Source organism: Oratosquilla oratoria, chromosome 12, assembly GCF_046742065.1.
Source record: "Oratosquilla oratoria isolate Oo_2021 chromosome 12, ASM4674206v1, whole genome shotgun sequence".
Classification (NCBI taxonomy): domain Eukaryota; kingdom Metazoa; phylum Arthropoda; class Malacostraca; order Stomatopoda; family Squillidae; genus Oratosquilla; species Oratosquilla oratoria.
In genome coordinates, this window is record NC_134788.1 from 30,140,015 (window position 1) to 30,162,405 (window position 22,391).

The 22,391-nt window shown below is 41.4% G+C and overlaps 1 protein-coding gene across 1 annotated transcript; it reads left to right on the top strand.

The window, feature by feature from the left end:
* The first annotated feature begins 970 nt into the window (after nt 1-970).
* Nucleotides 971-12,710, top strand: LOC143031195 (uncharacterized). Its single transcript, XM_076194734.1, has 2 exons — nt 971-1,081; nt 8,226-12,710. The coding sequence occupies exon 2, from the start codon at nt 8,428-8,430 to the stop codon at nt 9,904-9,906; it is 1,479 nt and encodes a 492-aa protein (XP_076050849.1). The 5' UTR covers nt 971-1,081; nt 8,226-8,427; the 3' UTR covers nt 9,907-12,710.
* The last annotated feature ends 9,681 nt before the right edge of the window (nt 12,711-22,391 follow it).

Here is a 22,391-nt window from a genome sequence, read left to right on the forward strand (position 1 = left end):
GCGCTGGATCTGATAGATAATAGAATGCATAATGAAAATCATTACTTCTTACCAAACAATGTTAATTATTGTAATCTTGTGATAATGTATATATAAAACTGCATTGACTCGCCAGGCAAATTTTGATCTGAGTATGCATTGGGGCACAAACGGGTTGATGATGCATATTGCCGTTGAGAAAAATGATGGCTACATATCCTTTGACTTTTATTTAATTGTGTAGGCGTTTTCTTCCTAAATGTTGATATACCGGTTACTTGTATCCACTTTGAACATCTATGAAAAAGAAGAGAATGTTAATTTACATTTTTATTTAATCAATAAAATGGCACTTATATGTCTATAATACTTAATGTTGGCCGTATAATATACTCTTACCTTTGTGGTTCTTTAGGAAACCGATGGTACATGAATTCAGGATGAGACCTTTTGGACCGCTTGCAAATAACACAGGGATTACCGTCTCGCACCATGATTGGTTTGAAATAACCATGTGTTCCAAGTGACAGATGACTCAAATGTAAACATGCAGACGATTCAAAAAGCCCGCCAATTCTTTCCGAATGAAGCACAGCGATCTCTAGCGTTGATTGAAGTAACCAAACTCATGAGTAATCAGTTAGGCTATTTACACACCTTTACGTGCCTTCCTGTCTTCCGTATATAGTCTTTGGTCTCCGTCCTATGCACACAGTTTCCTCTGGTAGTATATCTGCTTTTAGCAAGGTTTTTTTTTAATTTTATTTTCGCCAAGAAAAACGTATATTACGTTGATGCATTATAAAAAGTAATACTTAATGTTCTAATGCTATATCGCCTAGTTTTGCACTTCTAAAAATACAGAATATGAGTGATGATATAAAATAAAAAAAAATCTAAAATCTAAAACGCAGAATAGAAATTAGAAATAGGAAAACAAAAATATATACAACATAGAAAAGATACACCTGATCCTCAATGTTTGTTTACATCTGGCGCCATAGACCGTAAAGCCCGGAGCTGCACTCTCTGCTATTTGTAGAGCTTGTATTCGTGGTTGTGCTTTGCACAGGTCAAACAAGTGTTCTTTCTTTTTGAATTCGTAAGTGCAATCATATAGTGGTAAGGCAGCTGAGTGCATGAGTTGTGTGTTCGCATTTGGCACTTACTGCCGTTAAAAGGTAGAACATACACTAAGTGACTAACACTTCAAAAATAATGTTTTCGTAATTTTGGTATCTATGGAATCAGCAGATAGAGACAAACCTCATTGTCAAGGTAGGTCCTACCATTATATCGGGGTCTCAACATGCAGACTGCATCATCTCCTTATGTTTTCAACATTATTAGAAGGCGAATTGACTGTTTAACATTTTGTGGGAATCCAACACCATAAAGCAGCATTTTTAATGTCAATCCCCAGGTTTGCAAAACTACAAAATGTAGATACAAGTAGACAAAAAGCAATGACCATTCAAACCTTTCTCATCAATTTTCTAAAAACAAGGCTTTTGGAGTTAATGCATTTTGAATTTCTATGTCAGAATTCGTGTATGGTAGTGAGCAGGGGCAAAATGTGGGTATCGATCAAAATGTTTACCGATCTCACAGCTACCCATATCATCAGCAAGCTCATATCATTGTCAATATTTTGAGCTCCATATATGAGTATTATTAACTAATGGTGATGTCAGTGGCTATTAAAATAAAAAAATTAGAAAATAGATTACCAAATCAAAGGGTTAGGTTAGTTCATGGCAGGTCTCATGGCAGCAGTTTTTACCTCTACAATTGGCTAGCTTCTATCATCAAAAACTTTGAATACCATATATAAGTATTTCAAATTAATACTAACACTGGTTCATACATTCATATACCAAAGGCTTTTTTCCACCTTACACGGGAGGTAGCCAAAAAGAAAAAGGCATAGAAACCATTTCCACCCATTCCATCACCTACATACTCCATTCCCCTCCACCCTCTTCCCTCCCTCACACTGTGGCACCTCCTGGATGACAGGTCATCCCTGCATCCTGTCCACTGCCCTGGATCAGAAGCAGTGTCGCAAGACACAGCACATCCACAGCAAGGCTGCTTCATTAACTCGGCGACCCCCCCTCTCCGTCCCCTCATGCAGGAAAGGAGGAGACAGGGAGAAAGCCCTTCGGGCTGTGTCAATTTATTTCTCATACATACTCCCTCACCCCCCATCCCCCACCCTTCATGCATCATCCATACACAACCCTTCTCCATTCATCCCTATCTTCTGTCCTCTCCTGTCCTTCCTCAACAGACATTCCTCTCTTTTGTAATGCCCCTTGTACCCCATCCATCCATCTCATTGTAGGAAGCCCCCTCATTTCACTCCTTCCACCTCTACCTTCCACACCTCTTTTAATAATCTTTTTTCACTCATTCTTTTCAAGTGTCCAAACCATCCTAATACTATTTCATCAACCTAATCTCCCAACTCCCTTTCCACCCCTGTTCTCCTCCTCACCTCCTCATTTCTCACTCAATCTAGCCTAGTAACCCCTATCATATTTCTCAGACATTTCATCTCAAACACATTCAAACTCCTCTCTTCCTCTCTTATGTTCCATGTTTCTGCCCCATACTGTGCTGTTGGCACAATCACTCCTTCATACAGTCTCCTCTTAGCATCCATTCCCAAATGTCTATTCCTCGTTAGAATTTTTAATCCACCAAGGCATTTACTTGCTTTACTCAATCTACATTCTACCTCCACCTCCATTCCTCCCTTTCCTGCCACATTTGCACCCAAGTATCTAAAACTATCCACTTCCTCCAGTCTCTCTCTGTCAATACTCACTTCCAGCCTCCTGCCACTCTCTCCCCTTGTAAATCTCATCACCTTAGTTTTGCCCACATTTATCTTCAGCTTCTTTCTTTAACACACCTTCTCAAACTCTGTCACTGACTTTCTCAATCCCTCCTCCGATCCTGCTACATGCGCAGCGTAGTCAGCAAAACACAACTGGCTTATTTCCCACTTTTCTCCATTTTCTTTAACCATCTCCAACCCCTGACCCACTACCCTAGCATTCACCTCTCGCACCACCCCATCCATGTATAGATTGAACAGCCAGGGTGACATAACACATCCCTGACCAAGTCCCACCTTTACCTCAAACCATTCATTCTCTCCATTTTTAATCCTAACACAAGCTCTACTACTCTCGTAAAAAATTTTGACTGCTCCTAACAGCTTTTCTCCTATCCTGTATATCTGCAATACCTTCCACAGTGCCTTCCTGTCTACCCTGTTGTAAGCCTTTTCCAAATCCATAAAAGCCCAATGTACAAAAGAAAAATGAGACTGGGAAGCATGTTTATATATATCAAGACGTGTATCCTGTCTGCTTTTATTGGTCTTACATTTCTGTTAGGGGGTGGAGCTCCATCTTGTCTTCCATAGTATGAAAATCAAGAATTTATGAAGTTCACTCTGAATTCACTGTGCACTGATTATGATAATCTTGCAAGTAAAAACTTTCTTCATATTCGCTACACAAATCCGTCATGTTAATTAAAAGTCATTGAATTATAGCTTCACTTATATAATCTTAGATACTGTATGTAGGTCATATGACCTATATGTCCAGATCACTTCCATCTTGGGTAGGTCAAGCCTCTGATTTAGGTCCTCTCTGTCCTCCACCAAATTTCCTCAAAACTATTTTTAGCCTCTTGATTCACAAATAAATGATCAAATCTCTTTTTGAAATGTAATACAGTAGAAATCTGATTTAATAGGCCTCTATTTATCAAAAGCCATATTTAACAGAAGTTTAGAATAATTAGGGGAATATCCTGGAAGGCTCACATTAATGAGCATAGTTCCAATAAACCGAGCATATTGAGTTGTTTGCAATCATCCCACATTAATTGCAATCTAAGACTGGCCTCAATGAGTGAAAATCTTCAATATAGAGAGAATGCCCAAAGATATTAGGTTTTATAGTCTTAAGCTTTAGAATTCCCATATAATATGCCTAAAATCAGTAAGGTGTAGTGGTGAGGTGAAGTTTGGGAGCATTTTCTTCAGCATCATCAAAGAGGTTTGGGCAATAATCATTCTCACTTTTGAGCTACATTGCTTGATTGAAAGACCTCTGCAATTAGGTTGTCATCTCTTACCTCATGTGCAGTTTTGGCAGGATTATCAGATGTACATATAGCATCAAGAGGAAAGAGATTCACCATCGTATTCAAGACAGATGCAGGGAAATGTTCCAACAGGCTTGGAAGCAGAATGGATAGCATGGTAGGAGAAGGATGTGTAGACATTGATGATTTGAAGGATTCCAAGACGGGACTTGGCAGGAGACCCGCAGGGTCTTCCAGCATGAGAAACAGTGGCAGGGGGAATACAAGGAGCTTGCACATACATAGTATTGCCATCATGACCAGAGAGTAATATCTAGAGGATTTTTCAAGTGTATCAAGAGATATTTTGTGATTCGATTGGCTCCAGAGACCATGGGCTGTTGCAAATGAGGTACTTTGTCCCTATGGTAACCATTCATTTTAAAATGTTGTTCTTGATGATTTGAAAGTTTGTTCACAACAGAGCTAAGACCTCCCCCACAGCTCATCCCAACCCAGACACCCAACTATCAAACACAGGACAGTCTCATACGATGGTCCTTCTGCCGGGCAGCACTGTTGGCCCATATGGGCAGCCTACCTATGGGAAACATGACATCTGGTCCCAGTGGCAGATACAAAATATAAATTATGGTTTTGGGGGCAGGGGCTATCCTGAGTTTTGTAAATATAGATGACACTTTGAAACATGTATATCTTCTCACTTGATTTTTTTTTTTTTTTTCAACAAAATATTGGGCAAAAGTACTGCTTGATCTTACATATACCTATATGAAAAATTCTAGAAAGTACCTGTACAATATCTTAGATAAAAGAAAACAAGGTACACCACTTACCAGAGTATCATAAACAATGTGACTTGCATCACTTATTTGAGTCAGATGAGTTACACTTAAAAACAGATGTACTCTGTACTATGAATATGATGATTTTGAATATAAATTGAAGTATATGTTCTCACTTGATTTTTTTTTTCCAACAAAATATTGGGCAAAATTACTTCCTAATCTTACATATGCCCATATGAAAATTTCTAGAAAGTACCTGTACAGCTTCTTAGATAAAAAAAAAAAAAAAAATCAAGGTACACCACTTACCAGAGTATCTTAAACAGTGTGACTTGCATCACTTATTTGAGTCACAAGAGTGAGATGAATTGAATAAACCTTACTAGAGTGGGTCATATGAAGATTTAGGTCTTATGAGTCCAAACATGGAATGTTATGGCGTTATGTTAAATATGACTGCTGTGGCTAGTTGGGCCATTCCCCACTTCCAAATCTTGTGATGTGATGAAGAAAAAACTAGAGCGAAATTTGAGTCATTTTGGGTATGATGGGTTGAGTATACATGAATCTCTTGGTCAATTATCAGCATATTTTAATGAAAAAGTAGAATGCACTATATTATAGCACCATAATTGTTAGTGTTTGTACCTATTTTATATTAGGTGATGGGATGTACAAAGGGACTTGACTATGAAATTATTTGTATATAAAACATTCACACACCTATTACAGTGTGTTACATAATTTCAAAGAGTTAGATGCCAATCTTATAATTACATTTATTCAGGATAAGGGCAACTATCCATAGATTCCATATGTGTCAAAGAATGAACAGAATCTGGTGTGACATCTGCAGCACAACTACATCATAAGTCGTACATATCGCATGATGACCCACACCGGAAACAAGCCTCTCCAGTGTGATCTATGTGATTCTACTTCCTCACAATAGAGTGATCTCAAATGGCACAAAAGTCACCTCATAGATCCACACAGGAAAGAAGCTTTCAAGTGTGACCTCTGTGATTCTGCTTTCTCACAAAAGGGCTGTCTGACATGGCATATGAGGACCCACACAGGAAAGGAGCCTTTCTAGTGTGACCTGTGCAATTCTGCTTTTTCACAAAAGAATAGTCTCACAAATCATATGAGAACCCACACAGGAGAGAAGCCTTTCCGGTGTGATCTCTGTGATTATGCTTTCTCAGAAAAGGGTAATCTCAAAAAAACATATGAGAACCCACACAGAAAAGAAGCCTTTCCAGTGTGACCTTTGTGATTCTTTTTTTCTCACAAAAAAAAAAAAAAAATCTCAAAGCATATGAGGACTCACTCAGGAGAGAAGCTTTTCCAATGTGACCTTTGTGATTATGCATTCTCACAAATGTTTTCTCTCGCATGACATATGAAGACCCACATAAGAGAGAAACCCTTCCAGTGTGACTTGTGTGATTCTGCTTGCACAGAAAAGAGTATTCACATAAGGTGTATAAGGACTCACACCTATGAGAAGCCATTCCAGTGTGCCCTGTGTGATAAAGGTTTCTTACAAAAGTATCAACTTAAAGCTTACATGAGGATCCACACAGGAGAGAAGCCTTTCCAGTGTGACCTTTGTGATTCTGCTTTCTTAAGAAAGAGTTCTCTCACACAGCATCTGAGGATCCACTCAGGAGAGAAGACCTTCCTGTGTGACTGGTGCAATAAAGCTTTCTCAGAAAAGAATGCTCTCACACAGCATATGAGGATCCACACAGGAGAGAAGCCTTTCCAGTGTGACCTTTGTGATTCTGCTTTCTCAAGAAAGAGTTCTCTCACGCAACAGATGAGGACCACCACTGGAGAGAAACATTTCCAGTGTGGCCCATGCTGTTTGGCTTTCTCAAGAAAGGGTTCTCTCAATCATGACATGGTGACTCACCCTGGAGAGAAGTGATTCCAGTATGACCTATGTGATAAAAAATGTCCCCTCTAAGTTTTGAGCATGTGTGCATTTATACATGTTTTTCAACCCGTGCTCAAAAGAAAAAAATGTATTCATACAATTGTCATGATGAAATTGAAGTGTTTTAATTAAAAAAATCTATAATTTCATGATAATGAATTCAAAACAAAAGAAAGACGTGATTTTGAGAATCTGTTCATGACTGTTGAAATGTATATGTACAATATTTCATAATTTGTTCTTTTTGAAAGGGGCTTTGGGGAAGAGAGGAATGTCTGTTGAGGAAGGATGGGAGAGGACAGAAGACAGGGGTGAATGGAGAATGGTTGTATATGGAAGATTTTGTGATGCATGAGGTGGAATGGACGGGGGGATGGGGGGTGAGGTAGTGTGTGTGAGCAAATTTTTGACGCAGCCCGAAGGGATTTCTCCCAGTCTTCTCCTTTATATGGGGGGACGGAGAGGGGGGGGGGTCGCCGATTTAATGAAGCGGCCTTCTGTGGATGTGCTGTGTCTTGCAACACTGCTTCTGACCCAGGGCAGTGGACAAGGTGCAGGGATGACCCGTCATCTAGGAGGTGCTAAGATGGGAGGGAGGGTGGAGGGGTGTGGAGTGTTTTCAGGGATGGAATGGGTGGGAATGAGTTTATGCCTTTTCCTTTTTGGCTACCTCCCTAGTAAGGGGGAAAAAGCCTTGGTATATGTATGTATGTACTGTATGTTCTTTTTGAAGCCTGTCTGAAAAAGATATATTTTCATTATGATTTTATGTAGTCGCCATTGGGAACAACGAGCGGGGCTGCAGTTTACGTATGCAAGACACATCAAGATATCAATGAAGTAAGCATCAGAGTGTGAAACTCAGACTCTAAGTCTCTGAGACATTTAGTCTGGCAAAAGCAGCATTGGGGAGTGGTTGACATTATTTCTTGCTTTAATTAAAATGTGGTGTTTAAGCCCCCCAAAAAATGCCGAAAAGAAAGACTACATTTGATTATGAATAGGTTGGGGAATGGAGGGGGGGGGCTTAGGAAGTGGTTATGTGCGAATGACATTTTGACAAAGACTAAAGGGATTCCTCCCTGTCATATCTTTTTCTGCACAAGGGGACAGAGAGGGGGGTTGCTGATTGAATTAAGTGGCCTTGCTGTGGATGTGCTGTGTCTTACTGCGTTACTTCTGACCCAGGACAGTCGGGTAGATGCAGGGATGACCTGTCATCCAGGAGGAGCCAAGAAAAGAGGGATGGAGGGGTAGTGGATAGGATTAGAAAGGGTGGGGATCAAATGTGTGGGAGTGGATTTATGCCTTTTGACTTAAGAACCCTTGGTATATATATGCATGTCTGTAGATGTCAATCTTATAATTACTTTTTTTTTCAGGATGAGGGTAACTATCACCATTTCTTTGGAAAAATTATCCATAGATTTCATACATGTCATACATTAAAGAGGATCTGGTGTGACTTCTGCAATACAGCTATATCACGAGTTATCTTAGATATTGCTCGATGACCCACACTGGAGACAAGGCTTTCTAGTGTGATCTGTGTGATTCTACTATCTCACAAAAGGGTGATCTCAAATGGCACAAAAATACTTCAAAGATCACATGATGAGCCACACAGGAGAGAAGCCTTTCCAGTGTGATCTTTGTGATTCTACTTTCTCACAAAATGCTGCTCTCACACGGCATATGAGAACCCACACAGGAGAGAAGCCTTTCCAGTGTGACGTGTGCAATTCTTCTTTTTCACGAAAAAGTAATTTCAAAGATCATATGAGGACCCACACAGGAGAGAAGCCTTACCAGTGCGACCTTTGTGATTCTGCTTTCTCAAGAAAGGGTTCTCTCATTCAGCATTTGAGGACCCACACAGGAGAGAAGCCTTTCCAGTGTGACCTTTGTGATTCTGCTTTCTCAAGAAAGGATTTTCTGACACACCATATGATGACCCACTCAGGAGAGAGGCCCTTCCTGTGTAACTTGTGCAATAAAGCTTTCTCACAAAAAAATGTTCTCACACAGCACTTGAGGACCCACACAGGAGAGAAGCCTTTCCAGTGTGACCTTTGTGATTCTGCTTTCTCAAAAAAGGGTTCTCTCACGCAGCATATGAGGACTCACTCAGGGGAGAAGCCTTTCCAATGTGACCTTTGTGATTCTGTTTTCTCACAAAAGGGTTCTCTCACATGGCATATGAGGACCCACACAGGAGAGAAACCTTTTCAGTGTGGACTGTGTGATTCTGCTTTCACAGGAAAGTGTAATCTCATAAGGCATATAAAGACCCACACAAGAGAGAAGCCATTCCAGTGTGGCCTGTGTGATAAGGTTTTCTTAGAAAAATATCACCTCAAAGCTCACATAATGATCCACACAGGAGAGAAGCCTTTTCAATGTGACCTTTGTGATTCTGCTTTCTCACAAAAGGGCTGTCTGACAAGGCATATGAGAATCCACTCTGGAAAGAAGCCCTTCCTGTGTAACCTGTGCAATAAAACTTTCTTACAAAATTATGCTCTCACACAGCATATGAGGACCCACACAGGAGAGAAGCCTTTCCAGTGTGACCTTTGTGATTCTGCTTTCACGGAAAAGAAAACCCTCAAATATCACATGTTGACCCACACAGGAGAGAAACCTTTCCAGTGTGACCTTTGTGATTTTGCTTTCTCACAGAAGGGTTCTCTGACAAAGCACATGAGGATACACTCAGGAGATAAGCCCTTCCTGTGTGACCTGTGCGATAAAGCTTTCTCACAAAAGAGTGCTCTCACACAGCACATGAGGACCCACACAGGAGAGAAGCCTTTCGACTGCGACCTTTGTGATTCTGCTTTCTCACGAAAGGGTTCTCTCATTCAGCATTTGAGGACCCACTCAGGAGACAAACCCTTCCTGTGTGATGTGTGCAATAAAGCTTTCTCAGAAAAGGGTGCTCTCACACAGCACATGAGGATCCACACAGGAGAGAAGCCTTTCCAGTGTGACCTGTGCTATTCTACTTTCTCAAGAAAGAGTTCTCTCCATCGCCACATTGTGAATCACACCAGAGAGTAGGCATTCCAGTCATGACCTGTGCAATGAAAAATAATTCCTCTAAGTTTTGCACATGTGTGTGCTTACTCATGTTTTACAACTAGTGCCAAAGGAAAAAAAATGTGTGCACATGAGGTTTTCGAGATGAAATTGAAATGTTTTAATAAAAAAGAAAAGAAATCTATATATGATGATGATGAATTCAGACCCAAAAAAAAAAGACATGAATTTGAGAACCTGTCAGTGACCATTGAAACGTAAGTGTGCAATTTCATAATTTTCCATGTACTTTTGAGATTGTACTGTGTTCAGCAGCTATCACCAGTACTTGCTCAGTCAAGTAAAATAAGTCAAGAAGCATTTTATTTATCTTTGGTTAATAGTGCATGTGGATATGGTCTGTATTTTGTAATCTAGCCATTTGTAAAATTGCAAAATGATAAAAAAAAAACATTCACATAACAAAATAGTAAAGAACTGGGACACCATGTCAAGTTCAAAGGAAGTAAAGGGTATGAAATGAAAATTAAATGCTAGCTGCTACTGAATAATGTCTGGATGAAATTTTTAAAAACTGCTACACCCATTTACATAATAGATTCCCAGATGATGATGTACAATAATGGTCAGTATTTGATATCTGTATTTCACATTGTGAGTTCTCATTTGGTAATGAACATGTTAATGCTGTTTCTCTTGTATATCATGATTTTCTATTTCCTGGCAGATACCACAGAAATAATTGGTCAGTTTAATGTTTTGAAAATTTCTGTGCAAGTAAAAAATATCAAATAAATTATATAAAATTACAAAGGATTACAAAGGTGGAGCATGCCGACAGGAGACCTTTTGGTCCATATCAAGGTCGGATGTGAAAAAAAAATCAATAATAAATTCATATATAAAGACTATAATAATGTAAATAAATAAAATAAATGCATATGTATAGTTAAATAATAAACAAATAGGTAAATAGCAAATAATGATAAATTGACATATAACTAATAATATATTAGAATCAAACAGACAAATGATAACAAAACAAAAACAATATAAAATAAATTATAATCATTGCAGCATCTTGCTTAGGTGTTTGGTCGTCAGAAGGAACAGTTCTATGACGTGGCAAAGTTGATTTGTATTGGAGGAACCTTCCTTGCATCCATTGGAGCCTGTGAACAAGGTCTTAGTCCAACAAATCAAATAAAAAACAAACTTAAAAACCATTTAGGTGAATGTTAAGGTCATATAATTGAAAAAGTTCATTTTGCCCACATTATGATAGCAGGGGCTACTTTGTGACCAATCAGGTAAATTTTTATATAGTCAATAAATGCTAGTAGGGTCACAAAAAAAGAAAAAAAAAAAAAAAAAGTGCAAACATATCTGGAGCTGCCTGAAATTTTAATAACTTTTTTCTTGACCCAAGACTCTCCTTATTACAAAATTTAACTGAAATCTGAGTAAAGTTGCTAGCAGACAAACCAACAATAGTTCCTTAGTGGAGGTAACGATATACACTATAAAAGGCTGTGCATTTGCTTAACTGGTTAGTATGTTTACCTGAGAGCAGATATATTTTGCAAAGAGGGAAAATCCTGCAGACAAGCAAATTTCTGCACTCAGCTACCCAGAAGGAATTTATTTTTGCAAACATTGAAATTATAAATAAAACATGTGCCTGGCCACAAAGATGTCCTGGCTGATAATCTCTCTAAAAGGTTTAAGTTTTAAGGAGGAAGGTGTCATGCTCTGGTGTGAATGTAATGAAGTATTTCATGTTTGTCATTGTTATGCCCTCTCATGAGTACATTATTGTAAAAATTATAGAATTGTATATTTGTGTAGTTGTATGTGTTGTACTGAACTGTATGTTTGTGTTAAGAATTTAAAATGTTATTTAAATGACATTGTATTAGTTGTAATCATATCAAGAATCATGTGATGTCATGTAGATTACAAGGAGGTGTGAGAACGGAGGGAGGAGATACATATACAGGAAGTATATTCCTGATGTCAGAGCCATTTACATAAGGAATAACTGGAGCTTCACATAAAAGCGCAGTAGTGATGTTATCAGCAAAGGTTATATCTAAACTAGAGATGTTGGGTCTGGACCTGAATGAAGTGTGTGCATCTACCCCTGTCTCAGATACCAGTAAACCACTAGAGGCAAAGACATTCGGCATAACTTCGGTACTCAGGCTAATGTGTGAAGTGAAAAGCAAAGTAGCCAGCTTACACCAGATGTGCATAGGTAATGCATGAGTATAACAAACCATTGTTTTCTATGAAAGAGCCATAAGTACTTTGACAAGTATGACTTCTGTAACAATAGTTTTTATAACTGTGTCAATTTTGAGCCTAGCAAGTGCCATACCTTTAGGAGAATTAAGTGATACAGTCAAGACATGTAACATTCAAGATATTGATATGGATAGATTGTATGAAGAGTATGAAATTGTGGAAGTAATTATCAATACTCTCTAGATATAGATAGCCACAGTGAGGCACATTATCTCAAGCTATTCCATAAATCTGAGGACTTTCACAAATCTGAAGAATGTGATCACTTACATCTTCTTTGTTCCAATCAGTAATGCTCACACAGAATTAGTTTGATTAAAGATGACCTTAACTTGGTGAACCATGGGAAAGCATCTGCAGGTGGACTCAGTTAAAGAAGGGCTCCAATTCTGTAAGAACCCTTTAGAAGAATATTAACTTCTTTTAGTTCTTTATTCATAAAATATGAATGCATGTATGTAACCTATACAGTGTGTTAAAAATACCTTTCATTGTATTATAGTGATACTTGACAAATCAACACCTCTAAATATATTTTGTATATGTTACAACTTTTTGTATTTTGATTCCTCATTAAACATGTTTAGGTTAAAACCAAGTGTTAGCAATATTTAAAAGAATGTCTTCCTTTTTGGAAACTTAGAAATGGCCACACTAGATGAAAAGGACACTCTCAGTGCTAAAAGAAATAATGATTGAGATGGGGAAGATGCGTCCCTCTCTTCCCAAGACTAGTGCCAATGTCAGGGTGCATTTTTCTTATTCGGCTAGTGAGTGCAGTTGCTTGTCTATCCTGATATAGGCACATTGAATATCTCCATCGCCCCTAGCAGTGGACGTTCTTCAAGTGACTGGAGTCGCTGATCACCTTCCTGAGATCAACCCATAGACCTGACAGACTGAATTGATGGTATAAACACACACAGACACAAAGTACCACACAAAAAATTATAAAAGAAACTCGAATATATAGGAGGGATACCAGGGAACCTACTAAAATGGATGGAGGACTTCCTGATTGGTAGAAAGATGAGAGTAGTGCTCAGAGAAAAATATTCAGATTGGAAAGAGGTGATCAGTGGAGTACCGCAAGGATCTGTACTAGCTCCACTAATGTTTGCTACCGTAAATGACATGGATAAGGATGTGAAATGTTACACGAGCTTCTTTGCTGACAATGCCAAACTGTTAATGAAAGTAAAAAATGAAGAGGATTGCGAATCGCTGCAGGAAGACCTGAATAAAGTATGGAACTGGAGTCAGGTGGACTTCAATATTAAGAAGTGTAGCATAATGGAGTTTGGAAAAAACAAAAACAGAATATCGGGACAATATGAAATTGGAACGAAGGAGGTAAAGAAGGAGAGATCCAAAAAAGATTTGGATGTAATTATCTCAAACGACTTGTCCTATGACAAACAGATAAACAAAATTGTTGGAGAATCCTACAACTTGCTAAGATCAATAAAAGTGGCATTTACATATTTGGGCAAAGAAATTATAAAAAAATATTTGTCACACTGATAAGGCCTAGAATAGAATATGCGGGGACATTGTGGTCACCCAGTACCAAAAAGAATATAAAGAAAATAGAATCCAGAGAGCAGCAACAAAAATGGCATCTGCACTTGCAAACTTGTCATGTGAGGAGAGATTGGCTAAACTGGAGTTACCGACTCTGGAGCAAAGAAGAGAGGTGACCTACAGACCATTTACAGAATCATGAAAGGCACAGAAATACTTGATAGAGAGGACTTGTTAAACTGGGACAAGAGGAAATGGAAAGAAAATAAAAACATAGCTACAGAAGAGATCTGAAGAAAAACAGTTTTCCACATAGAGTGGTAGACACTTGGAACAAACTGGACAAGAAAATAGTGTGTGTAAAAACGATTCATGAGTGTAAAAGCAAACTAGACACTGCGAGATACAAAGGCGGGACACCACGAGCATAGCTCCCCTTCCCGCAAAATACAACTAGGTAAATGCACACACACGACTCGTTGGCGCAGTGGTAGCGTTCACGCCCACCACTACGGCGGTGCGGTTTTGTATCCCGCCCAGGGCCGAAATAATTTCAGTATCGCTGCGCAGCGAGTCGTTACTCCAACTCGTGGGCGGGGAGTTGGTTGTGTGTGTACGTGTGAGGTCACAGCATTATCCATAGATCGGTCATATACGAGCTCTGGGCACTCATCCGGGAGGGAAATAGCTATCGATCTCGAGTCCAGCACGTGATCCAAGGCCATGGTGAATCACATGTATGTATGAATATGTGTGTGTGATTTGTTATATTCATGGCATGCCTTTAATATATGTAATACTGATTTTTTTTTTTAAACTTAAGGAGTGGTAGAAATAAGTGTTGTCTGTTGATAGTTAAGATATTTGTTCCCTTCGTCGCGTAATTCGTTTTCTGACTAAGTACTCATGAGGACATTGTCGTCATGGTTACCGTCCGACATCTTGCCTCTCTAATTTTCGTAACTGTTGGGTTTGGGACGACACTGAAAGAGTGGAATACTAAGTAACTACTTCCTTTATTGACGAATACACGGTGGCGTATGTTGTGCACTTGAAAGGCTGAAACGACTCTGTCGACAGGGCGTGTCCTTCGCCTCGCAGGGCGAAGCTACTGCCGAACGCGACTCTACCTAGCAGCTCCGCGATCTGAGCGCGGTTTCGTGCGTGTGACATCGGCATGCTTCCGGAGGTCCACACTCCTGCCTACGAGTCTTATGCCTATTAGGTGTGTGTGTGTGATTCACCATTGTCTTGGATCACGTGTTGGACTCGTGATCGACAGTTATCCCCCCCCCCCAGAAGAGAGCTCATATATGACTGATCTATGGATAATGCTGTGATCTTACACGCACATCCAACTCCCCGTCCACAAGAGTTGGAGTAACGACCCGTAGCCCAGCGACACTGAAATCATTTCAACCTTGGGCGGGATTCGAACCCGGACCGTCGCAATGGCAACCGGGAACTCTACCACTGCGCCATGTGTGTGTGTGTGTGTTTACCTTTACCTAGTTGTACTACACGGGAAGGGAGCTATGCTCGTAGTGAGTGACCCGTCTTTGTATCATCAGTATCTAATTTGTACTTGAATTCTTGTATAGTTTTTGCACACACTGTTGCCTCATTCAATTTGTTCCAGACATCTACCACTGTGTATGGGAGGCTATTCTTTTTCAGATCTCTTCTATAACTATTCTTTTGAGTTTCTTTTCATGTCTTTTTTTTTTTCTTTTTTATCCCACTTTAATAAATCTTCTTTGTCAAGGACGTCCATCCCTTTCATAAATCTGTAAATGGCCACTAGATCTCCTGTCTCTTCTTTGTTCTTGGGTTGGTAGTTCCAATTTAGACAATCTTTGTATGTCAATTTAGAAAGTGTTGGTGCCATCTTTGTCGTTGCTCTTTTCTCTCTCTCTCTCTCTTTGGGTGCTGGGTGTCCATAGTGTTACAGCGTACCCCAGTATAGGTCTTATCAGTGTGAATAATATTTTCTTCACCATTACCTCATCCAAGTAGTCAAAGGCCACCTTCATTGATCTTAGTAAATTGAAGGTTTCTCCGACTATTTTGCTAATATGATTTTCTGAATGTATGCGTTATGATAACACTGGCATGCGCTGTTTTCGAGTTCTAACATATTTTGGGCCAGTTTTTTGTACTGCATAAAAGAAATCATGCTCATTTTACTCAATCAGATCAAGTTAATGAAATATTAGCGCATTAAAACTATCCTAAATTCCGATCTATTTGTAGGTGAATAAAACACAAATTGAAAATACTAGAATGCTTGCAAAATAATTTGAATAGATAGCAAGAAGAGTATAATGAACTAAGGAAGCCACTCATGGATGAATGGTCTCTTCAGGCACTTCCGTTGGTGCTGACTCCACACACAAGCAGTAGTCGGCCAGAAAGTTGACATCCCATCAACCTTGATAGCGTTCCTCCATAACACTTGATATCTTTGTGAAAGCGCTCGCCCTGTTCTTCATTGAAGGTGGTTGATGATTAATGGAGAATTTCCTCCAACTTGGTGCGCGCATGACCGGAGGAAGTGCATTTTCACTGATATGCGCGCACCAAGTTGGCGGAAATTCTCCATCATCAACCACCTTCAGTGAAGAACAGGGCGAGCGCTTTCACAAAGATATCAAGTGAAATTCTCCATTAACTCATCAACCACCTTCTGATACTGGGAACGTCTGTGGTTGCCGAGGAAGTTTGCAATGACTGACTTAAGGGATAACCAGGCACCGTTTGGTCGCTCCCTTCTGGCATGTATGCACCACACTCGGCTGTATCAGTCATATCACTAGATTCGGAATCAGAACTAGATTCCATGGTGACACTTTGCTCAGGAACAGGAAGATCGGGGCCTTGGGGTGACTGGCTTTATGGCAGAAGGAACATCAGGGTATTGAACATGGTGCTTGTCCTTGCGACTGATGCCTTTTAGATTTGTCATACAAAAGTGTCGATAACGTGATCTTTCCCTTCCCTCCACACCATTGGGACCCCAAATGGCATACTCTTCCTTCTCTTGTTCTTCCAATCCCGTAAGTTCTCTACACGTGTTTTGCAGCAGATATGTGGAGCGAATGGCTTACCCTGGTCCCCTAGTTTGACTCCAAAATAAGCTTTATATGCCTTCTTCACAAAATCCGTGATTTTTGCTTGACGGTCTGGAAGAACCACATCTTCGCATATGTAACAGAACCTATTAGGATGGTTTTTACAATTCCGATCCATTTATATACATATTTAGATCTGAAAAGAGAAAACAAACCCAATAAACGCTCAGATAATTGCGATATTTTGGAAAAAATATGCTGGAATAGAAATAGCCTATATAATAGAAACTAGACCTGACCCAGGAAAATGAACCATATTATTTTATTCAGCAAGCAAAAAGGGTCCTAAATCAGTTGTAAAACCTTTGACCATTGTATAAAAAAAAAATAATAATAAACGCAGGTCAATGTAATGAAACACAGTTGAAATGATTTGTTTGTGAGGGATGTTACTCTCACAGGCGTTTGTGAAACATGTCTATTTCTTAAAATAGTACATTACTAAGTCTATTCCATTCGTTGACCACCCTATTACTAATCCAGTTTTTGCCTATTTCCTTCTTAAATCTAAATTTGTCCAATTTAACTAAATTAATGCGAGTCCTGCCCTGATGTCTTAATACGATGACCTTGCTTCACCCTTGTTAAAGCCTTTGGTCCACTTGGATACCTCTATTAGATCACCCCGCAAGCTGCATCTTTCCAGAGAGTGTATGTTAAGATGCCTAAGCCCCTCCTCGTAAGGTAAGTTTCTGCACTGATTCTAGTGAATTGATGTCCATTCTATAGGACGGAGACCAAAACTGTATCGCATAGTCAAGGATGGGTCTAACTAACGCCAGATAAAGTTTGATAATTATCTTTGCAATTTTATTCGTAACGTTTTAGCAGTGTATTATTTACATATTTGATACTTACATTATTATAGTTTTTATTTATTCATTTATTATTAGCATAAGGATTTTTTCGCATCCGACCTAGATATGGACCAAAAGGCCTCCTGTCGGCATGCTCCTCCTTTGTAATCTTTTGTAATCCTTTGTAACCTAATGCTCTGTTATTTTTATTACTGACGCTAATGCACTGATTCCTAGATTTAAGGTTAGGGTTCACTAAAACTCCCAAGTCTTTCTCGCTCCCTTTTTTTTTTTTTTTTTTTTTAATGTGTTATCTAAGCTATATCTGCTTTCAGGGTTGTGAAGCCCTACATTTAACACGCTGTACTTTGAAATATTGGAGTCCATTTCCCATTTCACCGACCATGTGCACAATTTGTTATGATCTTCCTGCAGAATATCGGCGTTTTCTATCGGCGTCACTATTAATACCATTGTCCAAGTCATTTATATACAATAAATAATATGGGACCCAAAACTGAGCCCTGGTGAACTCCACTAGTAATACTTCCCATTTAGATTTTACACCATTTATGGTGACCCACTGTTTTCTTTCGCTGATCCAAGCTCTAACTCATTCAAAATCTTTTCCTCTTATCCCATGGGCGTTGGTTTGATTAGTAGCCTCTGGTGGGGCACCTTGTCGAACACTTTGATAGATCAAATTATTTCTCTTCATGTGATCTCTGATTCTGTTAGCTAGTATTGATTCAGACATTTTACCTATAACTTATGTCAAACTGATTGGCCTGTAATTGCATACAGACGATTTGTCTCCCTTTTTGAAAACAGGAACAACGTTTGCCTGCCCCTGAGCAATAGGCACAAAACCCGTGTCTACCGACTTATTAAATATTTCTGTTAACTGGTCGCAGATTTCAAATTTACACACTTTCAGCACTCTCGGAATTTTTTCGTCTGGATCAGGGGATTTTGTAGTTTTAAGGCTTTCAATCTGTTTGACTACTTCTACATTTACTAATGCTGACGTTAGTCTACTTCTTCACCCACACTGAAAATCGGATCGCGGTGAGGTACCATATAACCTTTACTTTGTAAACATACATATACCAAAGGCTTTTCCCCACTACACGGGGGGTGGCAAAAAAAAAAAAAAAAAAAAAAAAAAAACATAGAAACCACTCCCACCCATTTCATTTCCTATATATTCCATTCCCCTCCATCCTCCTCCCTCCCTCTTATCTTGGCACCTCCTGGATGACGGGTCATCCCTGCATCATGTCCACTGCCCTGAGTCAGAAGCGGTGACGCAAGACCCAGCACATCCACAGCAAGGCCGCTTCATAAATTCGGCGACCCCCCTCCGTCCCCTCATGCAGAAAAAGAGAAGACGGGGAGAAATCCCTTCCGGCTGCGTATCTTTTTTTTTTTTTTCTTCTCATACAAACTTCCTCATCCCCCCATCACCCACCCACTCCCCCTCATGCATTACAGCATCATCTATACACAACCCCTCTCCATTCACCCCTATCTTCTGTCCTCTCCCGTCCTTCCTCAACAGACATTCCTCTCTTTTGTAATGCCCCTTTCACCCCATCCATCCATCTCATCCTAGGACGCCCCCTCATATTCACTCCTTCCACCTCTGCCTTCCACACTTCTTTTATTAATCTCCTTTCTCACTTAGGTAACTGCGCATGATGCCTTGGACTGGACCGGATGGGACGCGACGGGTGCAGGAACTAAACCACGTCGGCTGGACCGGATGGGACGCGACGGACTCATAGGACACTAACCACGTCGGCTAGACCGTGGAGACCGACCAGGACCGTGCAGCGCTACAAATATTGACATAATTCTAACCAATTAAACACATGTACATGTAACTTTTATTGTAAAAGGCATATTCGTATGCCTTCTAGGAGTAATGGGTAGAGACCCAAACCAGATGTACTTCTTGTGATCAATAAATGTAAACAAAATGTAATGGCCATACCACTCAGAACACTACCGACTCGTGAACCAACAACATCTCCTCGTCCAGTCTTGTAGCCGTCCCATCGAGCCTCGCCGTCCTCAGCTGTCACCGCCCCTCTGACGTTAGGCTCCCCGTCCAGCTACACCTGCTCCACTAAGCTGTGGCCTTTGGCCGAGCTCCACCTACACTCCTCGCGTGACACTTCTAGTGTGGCGCACCTTGTGGCTAATTAAAGAACAAAAAATAATAATAATAAAAAAAAGGAGAATAAATAATTCGTGGCGACTTCCATTGTCCTGCCGTTGTTCCGAACTAAAACCACTACAAAGTGGTGACCCCGGTGAAGGACAACCAGGATTATGGAAAAACGCACAAGTGAAACTTCCTAGTTTCTCCCGTGACTTGGAGAGCTGGCTAGTTCACACAGAGGCCTATTTAGACACTCAAGGTAACGTGCCGGACCACCAAGCCTTCGGCGCGTACATCGCCGCTCTACTAACGGACGTCATCTCCTCTCCTCCGCAAGAAGGGAAGTGTTCCGCCCTCAAGACTGCCTTACGGAAGCTATACACCAGGCCCGACGACCAGCTCTACCAAGATATCCAGCATAGTGAACTCGGCGACACCACCCCGTCACAGTTATATACCCGTATGGCCGCCCTCAACACCCGGGCAAAGGTGTCATTGCCCAAGGAACTCCTCCGCTCCATTCACCTCTCCAAGATGCCGGACGCCCTCCACTTACACCTGGAAGCTCTAGTCGGCGATAAGGACGACGTGCAATACTGCGAAATGGCAGATAGATTGTACCAGCGTCATCTCTCGGTACAAGTATCTCCGTACAACGTCCGGTCAGCCACCAGCTTACACCCCAGTGACAAACCAGTGCATAGTGTTCAGTGTAGTGACAACCCAGCTGTTAGTGACGATAGTGCTGTGAGTGAAAACATTCCCGTGTCATATAGTGCCAGTGACAAAAATGTGCAGCATCTACGGCAGGAAGTCGCCGACATGAAGACTTTGCTCAACCAGTTTTTAGCCCAGAAGGGAAGTTATCAACCACCACGTAGCCCCGCTCCACGACAGGATACTGCCTCCTGCTAGTACCATACCCGCTTCGGAGCCAAGGCGCTCAGATGCACTCAACCATGCAGCTGGTCGCAGGGAAACTCCAAACGCGGGGGTCGGTAACCACCCCTACCCCCGCTAACCATACCCACACCCTCCTCTCAGTGCGTGATCGCCATTCTGGCCTATCCTTCCTGGTAGACAGGCTCAGCTGTCAGCATCATACCCCCGACGGAAGAACCCAACCACGGTACACGTTGGCCATCCTACGACCTGCTTGCAACGTATGGCAGCCACCACAGCGTCCTGGACCTCCACGATGTCAAGTTCCCTTGGACATTCGTCATAGCAGCGGTACAGTAACCCATTCTTGGCTACGACTTCCTCCAGCACTACAATATGGTAGTTAACGCCAAGGACAACTGCTTGTACCACGGCACAACTAGCATACCAGGAACCACCACTAACGCAACTTCCCACCAGATATCGTCCCTCCAGCCCGCTGGCGATTATGCACGCATCCTGCAGAAGTTTCCCCAGCTAACATCGCCAGACAAGACCAACACCACCACCACCCCTCACAACATAACTCACCACATCCAGACATCTGGACCGCCAGTATACAGCAAGCCTCGACGACTTTCCCCAGAAAAGTTGGCCGCTGCCAAACAGGAGTTCCAAGAACTCCTAGACCAGGACATCATCCAACCATCGGAGTGTACTTGGGCATCACCACTCCACATGGTTCCCAAGTCACCCCCACCGCCCAACCAATGGCGGGCTTGCGGTGACTACCGTCAACTTAACCGCATCACGAAGCCCGACCGCTACCCCATCCCTCACGCTCAGGACTTCCACTTCAAGCTTTACGGGAAGCAGGTCTTCTCCAAGATCGACCTGGTCAGGGCGTTTCATCAAATCCCTGTAGCGCCGGAAGACGTCCAGAAGACAGCCATAGCCACTCCGTTCGGCCTCTTCGAATGGAAGATGATGGCCTTTGGCCTCCAGAATGCCGCCCAGACGTTCCAGAGGTTCATAGACCATGCCCTCAGAGACTTCGACTTCATCACCGTTTACATCGACGACATCCTCGTAGCCTCCGATACCCACGACCAGCACCGCCAACACCTCCGCCTCCTCTTCCGCCGCCTCCCAGATTATGCCCTCTGGGTACACCCGTCCAAGTGTCTCCTCGGAGTTTCATCTCTCGACTTCCTCAGACACCGCATCTTAACAGCAGGCCTGTATCCTCTTCCTCAGAAAGTCAATACCATTAAAGACTTCCCACAGCCAACATCCATCATGATTCTCCGATGATTCCTAGGAATCGTCAATTGTTACCATAGATTCGTCCCCGACGCAGCTGCAAAACACGCTCCATTGAACGACCTCACGAAGAACCATTCCAAGCGGTCGGTCAAACCTGTGAAGTGGTCTTCCGAAGCGACCCAAGCATTCGGGCAAGTCAAGGCGGCAATCGCTGAGGCCGCCCGCTTGTCCTACCCGGTAGCTCACACCCCCACATTCCTTACCACCGATGCCTCCTCCACGGCAATTGGCGCCGTCCTACAACAGAAGATCAACGGCCAGCTCCAGCCTATCGCCTTTTTCTCCAAACGTCTGGATCCTCCTCAAATTCGCTACAGCGCCTTTGACAGGGAACTGCTAGCCATAGTCTCGGCCGTCAAGCACTTCTTTTAC

What these genes read in the sequence shown, in the direction of transcription:
- LOC143031195 (XM_076194734.1), top strand. Translation starts at nt 8,428, where the DNA reads ATGGCACAAAAATACTTCAAAGATCACATGATGAGCCACACAGGAGAG.